Source organism: Manacus vitellinus, unplaced genomic scaffold (assembly GCF_001715985.3).
Source record: "Manacus vitellinus isolate BGI_N305 unplaced genomic scaffold, ASM171598v3 scaffold_15_pilon, whole genome shotgun sequence".
In the NCBI taxonomy this organism is placed as follows: domain Eukaryota; kingdom Metazoa; phylum Chordata; class Aves; order Passeriformes; family Pipridae; genus Manacus; species Manacus vitellinus.
The window spans coordinates 10,571,149-10,585,475 of record NW_021939122.1 but is presented as its reverse complement, the minus strand read 5'-3'; the positions used below and the strand labels follow the sequence as shown (position 1 = coordinate 10,585,475).

The window sequence follows — 14,327 nt, the reverse complement described above, 5'->3', positions numbered from 1 at the left end:
CCCTGGCTGGGGCTTGCTGTGACCCCCTGCAAAAGGGTCCCAAGAGGGCTCCCTGCAGCAGGTGACAGTGTTGTCCCTGGGGTGGCCAGGGACAGGAACAGGGGATGCTGGTGGCGTGCAGCATCCCAACCCTGCCTGGCCCAGGAAGGGACCAGCCAGCACTGCTGGAAGCAGTGTTGTGTACCATCTGGCTGGCATGTTCTCCAGGGCCTCCTCTAGGACCTGTTGGCTGGGGCTGCCTGGGGCTCCTGCTGGGCAGGGAGCAAGCCCCAGGGCAGGGGAGCCTCTGGGGCACAGCCTCCTGCTTGGAGATCTGCACACCAGGGCACCATGGGGGGGCCAAGCTGCAGGTACGGTGCTGCAGGCACAGGGCAGGAGGCAGGCCAGGCTGCCAGCCAGATCCTGTTGGCTCGAGTCCGGGCACAGCGAGCGGACGGACCTGTCTGGTGGTGCTGCTGTGGAGGGTTGCACAAGGGGCCAGGAATAGAGCAGCAGGAGGTGATTAGAAGGTGTGGGGCCCGACTGGGTGGCAGCAATAAATAGACGAGGCTTAAGCCCCTGCCTACCTGGGCAAGGCTGCTGGGCATGCCTGTCCACACGAGGCAGCCACAGCCTGTCCCTGCTCCCTGCCATGGCTGAACCCCATGGTTCTGATCCTGCTGCCTCCCCTGGGCCAACCTCTTTCCTTTGCTGTGAGCAGAGCTGAGGGAATGGTACTGGTTGGGAATCCTGGCTGTGAGGACACATGCCCCAGCCAGGTGGCCACAGCAGAGTGGGGACATGGTCCTCGACATGTCCTTCAGGCTGGCTGTGGCCACTTCTACACTGCCCTCCTGGGGCAGGTGCCGCCTCTGACCTTGCTCTGTCCTGTGGTGCTGCAAATCCCTCTGGCCCAGCACCGTGACTGCTGAATCAGCAGCACTGGCTGCTGCTGGCTGCCCTTGCTGCTCCAGGGATGCGGGCAGGATGCTGCCTGCCAGGGATGCTCAATGCCCAGTCCTGGAGTAGCTGAGCTCCTGTGCCCCTTGAGGATCTCTGGAGTGAATGCCACATGTGTGTCCAGGTCTGGGCTGGGTTCTCACCGGGAAGAAGATGCTATGCTGGCTCCAGTGGTCTTGGGTGGGGTGGGACAGAGCTGGTACAAAAAAAAAAAGGTCATGTAGTTCCTTGTGTCACCACACACTTGCCCCAGAACAGTTGCCTGGGGAACATGGCTCAACCCACAGCTGGCAGTGGTGGCTGTCCCCCGTGGCTGTGGCGTGTGGCATCACCTTGCCTGGCAAGTCGCTGTATGGGCACAGATATCCTTCCTGCCTGACTGGAGCCTCAGTTTCCCTGTGCCCTGTCCATGCAGGACGGGTGCTGCCTGGCCCCAGGGAGAGGGGTGACAAGAAGGAGCTGTTGTCACTCTTTGTCCCCAGCTCAGCTGGGAGTGACAACAGCTCCTTCCTGCACCATGCATCCGGCCCAGCCGTGGGGCCGATGGGACAGGGCTGTTCCCACGGGGCCACAGCCCGGTGCAGGAAGGGCATGGTGGTGTTGGACTGGCATGGGAGTGGCCCAGATCCCTGAGCAGTGCTGGCTGCTGAGGGTCTCTGGGAACATGGTTGGGGGCTGTTTTGTGGGGAACCAGCTAGTTCAGCCTATTGCTGGGGCAGCTGTGGGCTGGCAGCCCTCCACCTTCCATGCCCTCTGCCCCCCTGATGCCCTGGACACTGTGTGCTTGCTGTCTTGCCTGCAGCTGGTCCCTGTCATCCCAGAGTGGGCAGAGGAGACTGTGAAGTCCTGACCCCCCTCTGCTGCAGCTCAGCCTCCGTAATCCCCTTCTCATTCCGACTGACCAGCTTATTTCCTGGCTAATTCCCCAAGCTATAAATACTGCTCTGCCTCAAAGGGCCCTGAGGCCCCGTGGCCACCTCATGGGGCAGCAACTGGTCCCCCTAACATAGGGGCAAGAGCCCTTGTCCTTTCTGAGGGCAAAGGGTGTCACTTGCGGGAGCAACTGCTATGGGGCCAGTGAGATCTTGGGCAGGGCTAGCTCTAGCCCAGTTTGCCCGGCTGCAGTGGGGACTGTCCTCCACCAGGCAGGGTGATCCCTCAGACCCTCGCTGGGGTGTGAGGGGTCTCCAGTTATATGCGGATATGGGGAAATGGGTGGCTCAGGGCCCAAGGGAGAGCCCTGTCCCTCGGCTGAGTATCCCCCCCCCTCCCCAGGCCGCAATGAGCCCCTGAAGAAGGAGTGTCCCAAGTGGAAGAGCGATTACCCCATGACAGATGGGCAGCTGCGCAGCAAGCGGGACGAGTTTTGGGACACGGCACCCGCCTTTGAGGGCCGCAAGGAGATCTGGGATGCCCTGAAGGCAGCTGCCTATGCCGTGGAAGCCAATGACCACAGCCTGGCCCAGGCTATCCTCGATGGAGCCAGCATCACCCTGCCCCACGGTGAGGGTCAGCTTTGGGGGTGTGGGTGGGGTGGGTGCTGAGTGACTCATCTGGGCACGCGAGGATCCTAGGCTGGAATGGAGAGGGACACACAACTGCCATCCACATGGCTCAGCCCAGCCAAGGGGGCCAAGGCAGGCTTTGCCACACTGCATGGGGTGGCCCTGTCCCTATTTGGGTGGTCCATGGGGATGACCTCCCTCAGCATATCATCCTACTGTCCCCAGGGTCCCTGACGGAGTGCTATGATGAGCTGGGCAACCGGTACCAGCTGCCTGTCTACTGCCTGGCACCTCCCGTCAACCTGATCCTGGAACGGAGTGAGGAGGAGGCCGTGGAGCCGGCTGAGCCCTTGCCCAATACCCGGCGGGAGTTCACCCTCAAGGTACGGCTCTCCACTGGCAAGGACCTGCGGCTCAGCGCCAGCATGGGCGACACCATCGGGCAGCTGAAGAAGCAGCTGCAGGCACAGGAGGGCATTGACCTGGCCTGGCAGCGCTGGTTTTTCTCAGGCAAGCTGCTCACTGACCGCACACGACTGCAGGAGACCAAGATCCAGAAGGATTTTGTTGTGCAAGTGATCGTCAACCAACCCCTGCCACCCAGGAACTGAGCCACCCCCCACTGGTTGAGGGGAGAGGGGAAGGGGCTGGGGGACAGTGGCACCTCTGGGGATGTCCCATGCCATGTTCCAGCCCTGCTGGAGGCGGAGCAGCCCCTGCTCCCCCCTGAGGCTGCCCCCTGCCAGGGGGACCCGCCAGGAAGGTTTGCATGGGGCTCTGCCACCGCAGTGGCCCCTCTTGCCTGGGAACACGGGCAGGCGCCGTGTTTTCTGCAGGAGGTTCGAGACCAAATGTTTCTGGGGCTGGGGCTCCTCTGCCAGGCTGTGCCGGTGGGGAGAGGCTGTGACCCACTGGGCTCTGGCTCCCCCTGGCCTGGAGACCTGTGGGATGCTGGGCTGGGTGGAGATGTCTCCCCTTTGTACATAGTCTGTATTTATCAATAAAGCCTTTTCATCCTTTCTCTGGCCTCAGGAACAGGCTGGAGGGGGCTGTCACCCACAGTGCCAGGAGGTACCCATGCCTGTCCTATATCTGCTCTCATGTCAGGATAAGCATAGGGTGGCCGAGGGTAGCCTGGACATCCCAGCTCTGCTGCCTAGTGCTGCCCTGATCCTGTCCTGCCAGCTCCAGCCCTTTGCCTGCCTGGACCCTTCCCCAGCACGTCCTCCCACTGTCATCCTGGCTGCTTCTCAGTGTGGGATGACCACCTCCCTTTCCCAATGCTCCCCCCAGGTTTAAGCCTGTGTCTGCCCTGGGGCCAGGTGGGACAGTCCATGGAGGGGGAAAATCCCAGGACCACCTTCATGGCCTGTCCTGGTAAAAATAGTGCCTTTGTCACCTGAGGGTGGCCCTGGGGACTGCTCAGGAGGGTGACAGTGACGTGTTACCATCTGTCCCTCCCCCAGGTCCTGTGTTGGGGGATAGTGCCCAGCGCATTAACTGTTCCGGCACAGGGCAGTGCTGGCCTCATCTTACAAGGGGAGAGTGCTCAGAAGGGTTGAACAATGTTCCTGCTGCCGGGAATAGCTGCCAGCTCTGCCTGTTAGCTCCATGTGAGGCCAGCCCTGCTGCCAGGCTGCCGTGTGCAGTGGAGGAGACCGGACAGCCACAGAGACCCTTGGCAGGGCTGCTCGGAATGTTCCACACCTGAGGTCATCCTCTAAAGCAGCACAGAGGGGCCATGACTTCTGGCATCCCATGCTGCCTGCTGCTGGCTGAGAGGCTTGAGAGGACCACTGCCTCCTGTGGGAGTGGGTAGCCCCCCCAGTCCCAGGTGCCAGGAAGCCTTGGGCAACACTGGTAGCTGCTGCAGCATCTGGTTGCACAGAGATGGGGTAAAGGGAACCATGGGGAGCTTCTTGGATGCCCAGAATGGGTTGCACAGGCATTGTGCCTATGGGATGACCCCGGATCATGTCCCTGCTCTGCTGAGCCCCTCTTGACTGGCTACCATGAGTTCTGTGTACCCCAGCTCCCTATTACAAATACGGGAGTACGGGGCAACCCGTGGGGTGGCAATGGGTCTCTTTAAGAGCAGGGCTGGAAAGGTGAGTCAGGGCCACCAGAAAGCAGGAGGGTGAGCTCATGGCAAAGCTGCCCCAGTCATGTGGAGCAGCCACAGCTGTTGGTGCCTTTGGGCTGTGGAACGGAGGGGCCAGCAGCATAAAGCCCCACAGCCAGTGGAGCTGCCGGCAGCACCAGGAGCCAGGACCGGGCACTCCCTGCCTGTGGTGGCAAGGAGAAAAGGATACATCCTGCACAGGACTGTGCGCTGTGGGCAGACATGGAACTGGATGTGGAACGGGCCAAGGAGCTCATCGAGCAGAAGCTGGCAGAGGAGGAGGAAGAGGAGAAGGTGGGTCCGTAGCACAGGGGGACCTGCCTGGGCTGTGGCAGGGACCCCATTGCGCGATGTCCATCCTTAGGGACTCAGTTGTGAAGAGGCTGGCACTGACCTTGCCATCCTGCGGGATGCAGTGAGGTAGCCAAGGGCTCTTGGGGAAATCAGGTTCCCAACTTGGCAGCTCTTGCCCATGGGGCAGAGCTGAGCAGCGGGCAGGTGCCCAGCTTGCCAAGTAGGATGGGTGGGCAAGTGCAAACCCAAGGGCTGTCAGGCAGCCTGTAGAGCTCAGTGGTGAGCTGGGAGCTGTGTCCAGAGCCACGTGCACCGGCAGGCTAGGGATGGAGACAGTGGGGCTGCTCTGTGCCCAGCCGGGACCATGCAGCCCCCACTGCCTGTGCAGAGACCCAAAGGGAATGGTGCGTGGGAGCCGCCGGCTGTGGAGCGGATGAACACACCTGAGCTGGAGGAGGAGAAACGCCATGGCCCCAGGAACTGGGGCCTCGAGGCCATCAAGGTGAGGGGGTTGGGGTGCGGGGGGGCCAGAGGTAGCTGGGCACAGAGAAGTCAAACGGGGCACTGCATGTCCTCACTAGGGCCAGGAGAGGGTACGGAAGAGTTCCGTGGATCTGCGGCGAGAGATCATCGATGTGGGGAGCATCCAACGACTCATTGAACTCCGCAAGCAGCGTCGGCAGCGCCAGGCAGAGCGGGCGGCCACCCCCGAGCCCCCCCAGCCACCTGAACCCCTGGAGATTGTACGTCAGTGGGTCCCAGGCTGTGGGAGGGGGCTGGAGCAACCACGGGCCACTCCCAGGTCACCCTGCCACCCTCCCTGGGGAAGCAGAGCAGGGACGCCCAACGTTGTCTCCTCTCCTGCACCCCTGTGATGCCCCATCCCTGAGCCTGTCCCACTGCCAGGTGGGTCCTGTGGAGCCAGAGACCTTCCTGCGAGCTGCCGTTCAGGGCAAGATGCATGTCATTGAGAAGTTCCTGGCAGATGGTGGCCCCGCTGACACGTGTGATGAGGTAGCATCCCCGACAACCACTGTCTGCCCTCTGCCTGTGCCCTGGCACCATGTCCCACAACCATGCCCCGGCATGCCTGTGGGCAGGGGCTGTGACCCCTGGGACAGGGCTGGAGGTACAACCAAGCTGGGCCAGGGGAGGATGGATCTGTCCACCAATGTGGCACCTTGTTCCCCAGTTCCACCGCACAGCCCTGCACCGCTCCTCGCTGGAGGGACACATGGATATCCTGCAGAAGCTGCTGGACAGTGGGGCCACAGTTGACTTCAGGGACCGGGTGAGGCTGCATCCTGAGCCCAGCTCCATGATGTCTGAGCCTCTGGGCGTGGTGCAGTAGGAACTACAGTAGGATTGAGGTCCCTGCTATGGGGCAATGGGGCAGTGCTGTCCCTGTCACAGAGGTTCAGCTACAAGTTCAGCTTGGGCACAGGGACCAGCTGGAGTGGGGAATGGACACAGGGTGGGGGTGTCCCCTGCTATAACATACTCCTGTGTGCCCAGCTGGACTGCACTGCCATGCACTGGGCCTGCCGGGGCGGGCACCTGGACGCTGTCAAGCTGCTGCAAGATCGTGGGGCAGACCTCAATGTGAAGGACAAGGTGAGCAGGGCAGAGCTCAGGGTCACAGGGTTGGGGGCAGGGGCATACCCTGGGCAACTGGGCTGGCCCTGTGCTGAGTTAGCAGGAGTGGGTGATGATCTCCCCCTTGATGTCCACCTCCCCTCTCAAGCTGCTCAGCACACCCCTCCATGTGGCCACCCGGACCGGACACCTTGACATCGTGGAGCACCTCATCCACTGTGGGGTGGATATCAATGCCCCAGACAGGGTAAGTGCTGGCACCCCTGGACAACACTGATCCCCCTCCCTTGGTTGACCCCTCCAAAGGCTCCTAGCACCCACAGTGGGGCACATCTGGGCACACACATCCCTGCCCCAGGGTGGTGGCAGCCACAGCCAGGGCTGGGACAAGCACTGTTCTCCTTGTCCTCGTGCTGGGGTGGGTGTGCTGGGAGCTGGGGACAGTCAGGGCATCCCTGTCCCTGGACCACAATCCCCAGTGAGGCTGTGTCTCTTACAGGAAGGGGACACTGCGCTGCATGATGCTACACGGCTCAGTCGCTACAAGATCATCAAAAAGTTGATCCTGCATGGGGCTGACATGATGGCCAAGAATGAGGTGAGTATGGGGGGCTAGCACCAAGGCCATTTGCTGACCCACCGTGTTGCACCACCCCAGCCCCAGCTTCTCTCTGCTTGCTCTTGCAGGCTGGCAAGACCCCGACAGACCTGGTGCAGCAGTGGCAACTGGACACGCGCCAGGCACTGGAGACCAAGGAGCAGCCACAGGGGGAGATGGAGGTCCCTGCATGATGGCACCAGGAAAGGACCAAGGATCAGGCTTGGCTCCAGGGATGAGACTTGTCTGTGTCAATAAAAGTTGTCAAAGAGCAGCATTCAGCTCCAGAGTGCTGTGGGGCTGGGCAGCCTGTGCTGGTGTTGATGGGCCTGGGGAAGCTGGGTTATCCCAGGAGCAGGTTACCTAGCAGCATGATGAGCCCTGCCTCCTATCACAGGAACTCAAGTGTTGGTGACACCATGATGCCAGGACACAAGTGGTTCAAGGGCAGGAATCCTTGCTGCAGGACACCCTGGTTGCTCACAGTCCTTTGAAATACCACCTGGGCAAGCTCAGGGAGGAAAAATTCATGGAGGGCAGCTCAACTCAAGTCCACATGGTGCTGGCAGCTGGGACCATGTCAGAGAGCAGCAACTGTACCCCTGCTGGGCAGCCACTCTGTGGGGCTGGATGGCTGCTTGTCCTCCTGCCTTCCCCACTGGAGCCATTCCTGGGGACACATGACCCCTTTGCAGGCTGGGACCTTTCTGCTCAGTGCAGTGCTCACTACTCCCAACCCAGAAATGCTCCCACTCACCTGTTTACAGGAGACCCTACACTAACAGCTGAGGCAGGTGATCCCTGCCCCCAGCCCCTGGACTGCCTGCAATGCCTGGTCCCTCCCTGGTCCTGCAGTCCAGCCCTGTAGGAGGCAGAGGGACAGCTGCCAGGGCTGGCAAGCAGAAAGGAAAGCACAGCTGGAGTGGCTGGGGCTCACCTGGATGGTTGCTGAACTCCTGCAGCCAGCTTCTGGCGTGGGGAAGAGCATCCTGAGCTCACCTGGTACCACCCCCCGTGTCATCTGCCCAGCAGGGTTGTGGGTCTCTCACGTGCCCTGTCAAACATTAACAGCCCTCGGCGGGGCAGGCAGCACAGCCAGCGGCAGCACCCAGACCACCATGGCATTCAGCACCCGCCTCGCCTCATCTCTCTGGCCCACCCTGGCAGCTCTGCACTGGACAGCCCCCAGGCAGTGCCGGGGGCTCAGCACTCCCCAGGGACCAGAGCCCTCACTCGACCTCAGGGGCATCTTCCCACCCCTCGCCACCCCCTTCTCACCCAAACAGGAGGTGGACTATGCCCAGCTGGAGGGGAACCTGTCCCGCTATGCCAGCATCCCCTTCCGAGGTAAGCGTTGCCTGCGCTCCCTCTCTGTGCAGGCTCCTGTCGGATCCCTGCCCACCATAGAGGCTGTGTGGCACTGTGCAGGCAGCCTGCCAGCTTCCCAAGGGTGCTCAGCCTCCAGCCGGACTTTGCTCCAGAGCTGGCAACCCCTCGGCCGACCCATCTGGGGCCCTTTGCATGGCACGTGCCCGGGCACATGTGTGTGTCCTTGCATACCCCCATCGCATGCCAGCGTGTGCTTGCATGCACACTCCACACATGTGCAGGCTTGCACACATCCTCCACATGTAGCTGTAGCTGCAGGCTTGCATCTACCCTGTGCCCTATGGGTGTGCTTGCACTCCTGTGCACACTCACACACATTCATGGGATATGTATCTGTTGATTGTCCAGAGTGGATGGATGATAGGACAGGGGCTGCAGAAGAGGCTGGGGGTTGCAGGGATGTGCCCTGGGGTCTCCTCTCTTCTGACCAGAGGATCTGGGGCTGCAGGGATGTAGGTGGAAGAGGGCATACTGTGGGCTGGAGAGAGCCCTGATTGGGTGCCAGCAGCAAAGAAGGGAGTAAGAGTGATGGGGGTACCTGGAAGTCCTGGCACTCTGCCCATGTGCCCAAGCCCTGCTCTCCCCACACTTGTGTTCCAGGGCTGGTGGTGCTGGGCTCCAATGGGGAGTATCCCTACCTGGCGCCCCGTGAGCGGCTGGAGGTGGTGAGCAGCGTGCGCCGGGCTCTGCCCAGGGACCGCCTGCTGCTGGCCGGCTCGGGCTGTGAATGTGAGTGCCTGTGTGGGCAGTGCCGGGGGCATGCGTCACCTCCGGAGCACCCCTCACCCCTCTGCCTCGTCCCCAGCCACCCAGGCCACCATTGAGATGACTGTCAGCATGGCAGAGGCGGGGGCTGATGTGGCGCTGGTTGTGACACCCTGCTATTACCGGGGGGCCATGACCAGTGCTGCCCTGGTCCATCACTACACGGAGGTGAGCCATGTCCAGGGCCTGTGGCAGACTCAGCTGGGGCAGCAGCATGGGGAGCATGTTCAGCGTGTCTCCAACCCACCCAAGCTGCTGAGCTCTGTCTGGCTGCCTGCAGGTCGGTGATGCATCCCCCATCCCCGTGGTGCTCTATAGTGTCCCTGCCAACACCGGCCTGGACCTGCCCATGGAGGCTGTCATCACCCTGGCTCAGCACCCCAACATCATTGGGATCAAGGACAGCGGTGGGGATGTGAGTGGAGCAGGGCTTTCCTAGGGCTGGCTGCCACCAAACCTGGCCCCAAGCTGGAAAGAGGGAGCTGGGACTTGCAGCCCTTCCCCAGACTCCAGCGCTGCTGGCAGGAACCATGTGGCGAGGGGGACGGGTGATGCCTACTCTAGGGCACAGCGTGTCTCTCCCCAGATCACCCGCATGGGGCTGATGGTCCACAAGACAAGGCAGGATGATTTCCAGGTGCTGGCAGGATCGGCTGGCTTCCTGCTGGCAAGCTATGCTGTGGGTAGGTGCAGCTGCCCCTCCTTGGCTGGGGGCACAGGGTGTGCCCTGGGGACACTGGCAGAGACTGGCATGCGGGCAGGGGGAGGCAGGTAAGGGGTGGTGATGCCTGCGAGGTGCTGGCTGGGCACAGCATGCCACACTGGCTGCCAGTGTGCCCTGGTGTCTTTAGGTGCATCTGGGGGTGTCTGTGCCCTCGCCAACATCCTGGGGGCCCCCCTGTGCCAGCTGGACCGCCTGTGCCGTAAGGGCCAGTGGGAGGAGGCCCGTGACCTGCAGCACCGTCTCATCGAGCCCAACACAGCAGTGAGCAGACAGCCATCCCTGGGATGCTAAGGGGAAGGGGTGCCAGGCCATGGCAGAGCCAGGGGGAGGCAAAAGATGGAAGTCCCTGGGGCTGCAGGGGGTGGAGCAGTGGTTCAGGGTGACAGGATGGCACAGCACCTGGCCAGTGAGCTGAGCCGGGCTGGAGGTGACAGGGTGGGAAATGCCAGCCCTGCCATGTTAAGGAACTGCATGTCCACTGGCAGTGGGCACCTGCCTGACCCACTCTGAGAGCCTTGCTGGTTGTTTATAGGCAACAATAGGGGGAAGAACTGCTCCTTCCCAGGGCCCCTAGCCCACTATGGAGTAGCCTGTCCCTGTTGCAATGAGCCCACCGTGCCCCAGGGCTGCTCCCTGGTGGAGCTGTGCTCTGCACCCCCATCCCATGGTGGGCAGTTCATGGGGTGCTGCAGTCACCTCACACCCTGCCCACCCTTGCAGCCCCACATGTGGAGGGCAGGAGCGATGGTGAGCAAGGAGCAGGGGCTGCAAAGCAGAGCCCACAAAGCATGCTGGCCCATGGGAGCAAGCTCCTGCATTCTCCCTCCCATAGGTCACCCGCCGGTTCGGAGTTCCGGGGCTGAAGAAGGCCATGGAGTGGTTTGGCTACTACGGTGGTCCCTGCCGTGCACCCCTGGCCCCACTGAGCCCTGCCCAGGTTGAAGAGCTGAGGAACACCTTCAGCACCAATGGTTGGTTGTAAGAGGTCCCCCATCTTCCCCTTCCCACACTGGGAAGGCACAGGAGTCAGGGACCCCAGGAACGGGGGACATGGTGGGGACACTGGGACATGACTGTGCTGGGCAGAGTGGGTAAAGGGGGCAACCCCTGGCCAGCCTGCATCCCTGCCAGCCCCCAGGGGCCTGTTGTTCTCACCTGGGAAGGGGTGGATCCTTGTGCCATGAATAAAATGGCTGTCCTCCCTTTGTGTCTGCAGTCCTTCCTGGAGAAGCCCCCTGCCCCATCCCTGCTCGCAGCAAAAAGGACATGGCACAGGTGTTTGGCAACATGGTTTACTCAGCTGAGGCCCGTGCAGGCAGCAGCACAAGGCAGGGTCACGGCAAGGCACGGGACCGGTGTGGGCAGAGACCAGCAGGGAGGGTATGGCCCCTGCGGCCCCGCACCAGGCAGTGAGGGCTTCCAGGACCCCTGCACCACAGCCAGCCGGACCACACCAGGGTGAAGGTGAGCATGCAGCAGAGAGATGAAGGATGCATGTGGAGGGCAAAATGGGGAGCTGCGTTCCCCCTGCCTGCCCCTTCGCCATGCCTCTATACCCTTCCACCCTGCCCAGGCCCCCTGCTCCAGTCCTGCCACCCCACTCAGCCCTGCTTGTGACCCTCATACCAGGCTCCTGCTGACCCTGCTCCTTGCTCCCACCCTCCACGAGCATGCAGCAGATATGAGCCAGGCTGGGCATCTCCCCATCCCCCTAGGTGGGGATGCTGCTGCTGGTGTCGCCAAGGCAGTGGGTAAGGCGGATTAACACAGGGATGAGGGGAATCAGCTGGCCTCGAGAGCAGGCTGGGTTCTTCCGAGACACCATGCCACCCTACCCAGGGCATGCAGGGGGATGGCCAGTCACCCAGAACTGAGGGTACAGACCACAGCGTGCCCAGGGTACCCATCCTGCCTCCAGACCAGGGCAGCGAAGCAAGCCAGGAACTGCCCCTCTGGGGGCACATTGTCCAGCAAGCAGCTCCCAGCCAAGGCACCCTGGCAGTGGGGTCAGGGACCAGCCCCTGTCCCACTGCTCCATCCTCTGCAGCAGGTTTGCAGCCCTAGTGGTCCACAGTCTTTCTGGGAGACAGAGAGGCCAAGCTCCAACCACCCTGCCCTCCTGCTGCTCCAGCAGGTGCCAGGGCTACAGCCAGAAAGAGAAGGCACCATGGCTGCCCCGGGGCACTTGGGTGGAGAGCGGAGGGTCCCATCCCCTCCAGCAGCAGGGGTTTGGCAGGAGGATGCTTGGTGGGGACAAAGGGCAAGGAGGCACCCAGCAGTGCCACATCCCTGCTCCAGGGCCAGCAGGGCCAGCCAGTGCCCAAGTAGAGGGGTCCCTGCTCTGGCGGAAGGGGATGTGGGGCACCGTCATGCTGTCAGGTTGTGGGCAGACTTGGAGGCACCCTGGGCCCTCTGGATGATGGCTGTGCATTTCTCCCGCCGCAGCAGCTTGTTGTTCTCAAAGAAGCCCTCGTTGCGGGGCACCCCGTGGGAGCCGTCAGGGAAGGTCAGGAGACCTGGGAAGAGGAGGGAAGGGCTGAGAGTGGAGGGGCAAGGAGAAGCACCCACTGGGGATGGGGGCAGGGGATGAAAGGACAAATTGGGAGATGCTGGAAGGGGCTGTGCTGAGCAGGGGCTGTGTGGATGCCTGCACCACGCCACCAGGCACTCACCGAAGCCGTACACACGCCCGCCTTTGAACTCGCCCTCAAAGGTCATGTTGTCGCAGCGTGTAAAGACTCCAACGCCATTGAACTTGCCCTGCACAAACTCCCCCTCGTATCTGAGTGGGGAGGAGCTCCTGAGGCAGCAGCTCCCCACAGCAAGTTGGGGTGCCCGGGGAGGTGTACGTAGGAGTGCCCACCTGGAGCCGTCAGAGAAGGTGAGCACTCCACAGCCGTGGAACAGCCCGTTCTCAAAGTGCCCCACGTAGGCGGTGCCGTCGGAAAACGTCAGCTGCCCAATGCCGTGCCTGCGACCTAGGTGAGGGCAGAAAGGGGCAGTGCTGGACAGAGGCAGGGCCTACCCCCATGTGGAGCTAGGCAGGGATATGGGGGCTGCTTGTCTCACAGCACAGATGGCACCGTCCCCTCCTGCCCCATCTCACCTTCCTTCCACTCGCCGCGGTACTCCTCCCCGCTGGAGTAGGTGAAGGAGCCTTTAGTCAGTGTCATGGCAACAGCCTCCGGCAAAGCAGGGCAAGAGCTGGCGGGAAGAGGCACAGAGAGCTGCTGGGCAGGGAGAGCAGTCTAGCTTGCCGAGAGCCCCTGCATCTCCTCATCTCACAGAGATGAGAGGCACCTGCCTGCCCCGGGGATGACTCTGCTGAGGCATGGTGCAGATGGGGAGGTGACCCCAGGAGCACAGCCACCCTGCCCTGGCTCTGAAACCCCAGCTGCCAGGTTCGGGTTGCTGCCCGCCCCACTGCAGGGTTCAGAGCAATGTGAGCCCACGGGGGTCACAGCCCTGTGAAATGTGAGTGAACGGCAGGAAGAGCAGTGTGGCAGGAGCTGTCTGGCACTCAGGCAGAATCCCAGGGGTCCTGCATCATGCAGGCTCAGGCCAAGGGCCTGGGCAGTCCCAGGCAGAAACAGGCATTTTGGAGAGGAGATGCTGGGTTGTGCTTGGTGCCAGCTCTTCAGGGGAGGGTACAGAGAGCTTGTGGCGTTTCCAGCTCCATCATCAAGGATGGGCAAACCCGGCTCACTCCTAGGGATGGGAGGCCACTCCTCCTAAAAGGGACAGCGGAGAGAGGACCCTGAGGCTTCAGGGCTTTGCTCCACTACTCAGGGCTTACAAACCTGCCTGCAGACAGTAAGCAGCACTCGGAAACTGTACTCCCCTAGAGCCGCTGCCACGCGGCACAGCCCTCCCCAGCACACAGGGAAGGCACCAGCACGGAGACAGCCCCGCGGGCGGGCTGGGCGCTGCCTCTCCAGCAGCTGCCGGTGCAGCTCAAGCAGCGCCCGTGACGGGAAGGGGCACCCCGCACGTAAAGGGAGTGTATCTGCTCACACTCTGCTGCGAACCACCCGAGCGGTGCGTGCTGAGCCACGCGAACCCAGGAGCACAGCACGAACTTGCCAAGGCTTTGTGTCCAGAGAAATGGCCCCAGGCGAGGCGAGCAGCGACTGAACAGTGCTCTCTGCCGATGGCAGCACCCGGGAGCTCATCGCCGGCTCGCAGCCCGCAGCCTACCCAGCCGTGCCAGGCGGAGGGGCGGGGGCTGCCGGGGGCTGCGAACTCCGCCAGCACGGCCTGTGACACTTCACGGGGGACTTCACGACTTGGAGCTCCTGAGGCCGGGAGTGTGCCCGGAGGCGTGACCGCGCCCACGGTGAAGGCACCCACATCCTGTCGTGTCCATGCACCCACGGGGGATGCACTCGCACGCCG

The 14,327-nt window shown here is 62.4% G+C and overlaps 4 protein-coding genes across 5 annotated transcripts; 3 read left to right on the top strand and 1 right to left on the bottom strand.

Moving 5' to 3' along the window:
- Positions 1–2,178: 2,178 nt before the first annotated feature.
- UBTD1 (ubiquitin domain containing 1) lies at positions 2,179–3,505 on the top strand. Its single transcript, XM_008934104.2, has 2 exons — positions 2,179–2,442; positions 2,670–3,505. Exons 1-2 carry the CDS (start codon positions 2,268–2,270, stop codon positions 3,053–3,055), a joined length of 561 nt encoding a protein of 186 aa, XP_008932352.2. The 5' UTR covers positions 2,179–2,267; the 3' UTR covers positions 3,056–3,505.
- An 87-nt stretch (positions 3,506–3,592) lies between these two features.
- Positions 3,593–7,331, top strand: ANKRD2 (ankyrin repeat domain 2). The gene is given in 10 exon segments (XM_018069226.2): positions 3,593–4,730; positions 4,732–4,860; positions 5,249–5,362; positions 5,442–5,603; positions 5,767–5,874; positions 6,053–6,151; positions 6,376–6,474; positions 6,605–6,703; positions 6,956–7,054; positions 7,144–7,331. Coding segments are annotated over 10 exon segments (1,155 nt in total). The 5' UTR covers positions 3,593–4,589; the 3' UTR covers positions 7,249–7,331.
- An 841-nt stretch (positions 7,332–8,172) lies between these two features.
- On the top strand, positions 8,173–11,139 carry HOGA1 (4-hydroxy-2-oxoglutarate aldolase 1). 2 transcript variants are annotated; one of them, XM_008934046.2, is made up of 7 exons: positions 8,173–8,401; positions 9,044–9,172; positions 9,249–9,376; positions 9,489–9,623; positions 9,795–9,891; positions 10,060–10,193; positions 10,765–11,139. In XM_008934046.2, exons 1-7 carry the CDS (start codon positions 8,173–8,175, stop codon positions 10,912–10,914), a joined length of 1,002 nt encoding a protein of 333 aa, XP_008932294.2. In that variant the 3' UTR covers positions 10,915–11,139. The 2 variants fall into 2 exon arrangements, with proteins under 2 accessions (XP_008932294.2, XP_017924421.1); XM_018068932.1 differs by lacking the exon at positions 10,060–10,193.
- An 80-nt stretch (positions 11,140–11,219) lies between these two features.
- MORN4 (MORN repeat containing 4) lies at positions 11,220–13,212 on the bottom strand. Its single transcript, XM_008934045.2, has 4 exons — positions 13,039–13,212; positions 12,796–12,910; positions 12,605–12,714; positions 11,220–12,448 (listed from the first exon to the last, which is right to left on the bottom strand). The coding sequence occupies exons 1-4, from the start codon at positions 13,103–13,105 to the stop codon at positions 12,300–12,302; spliced, it is 441 nt and encodes a 146-aa protein (XP_008932293.1). The 5' UTR covers positions 13,106–13,212; the 3' UTR covers positions 11,220–12,299.
- Positions 13,213–14,327: the final 1,115 nt, after the last annotated feature.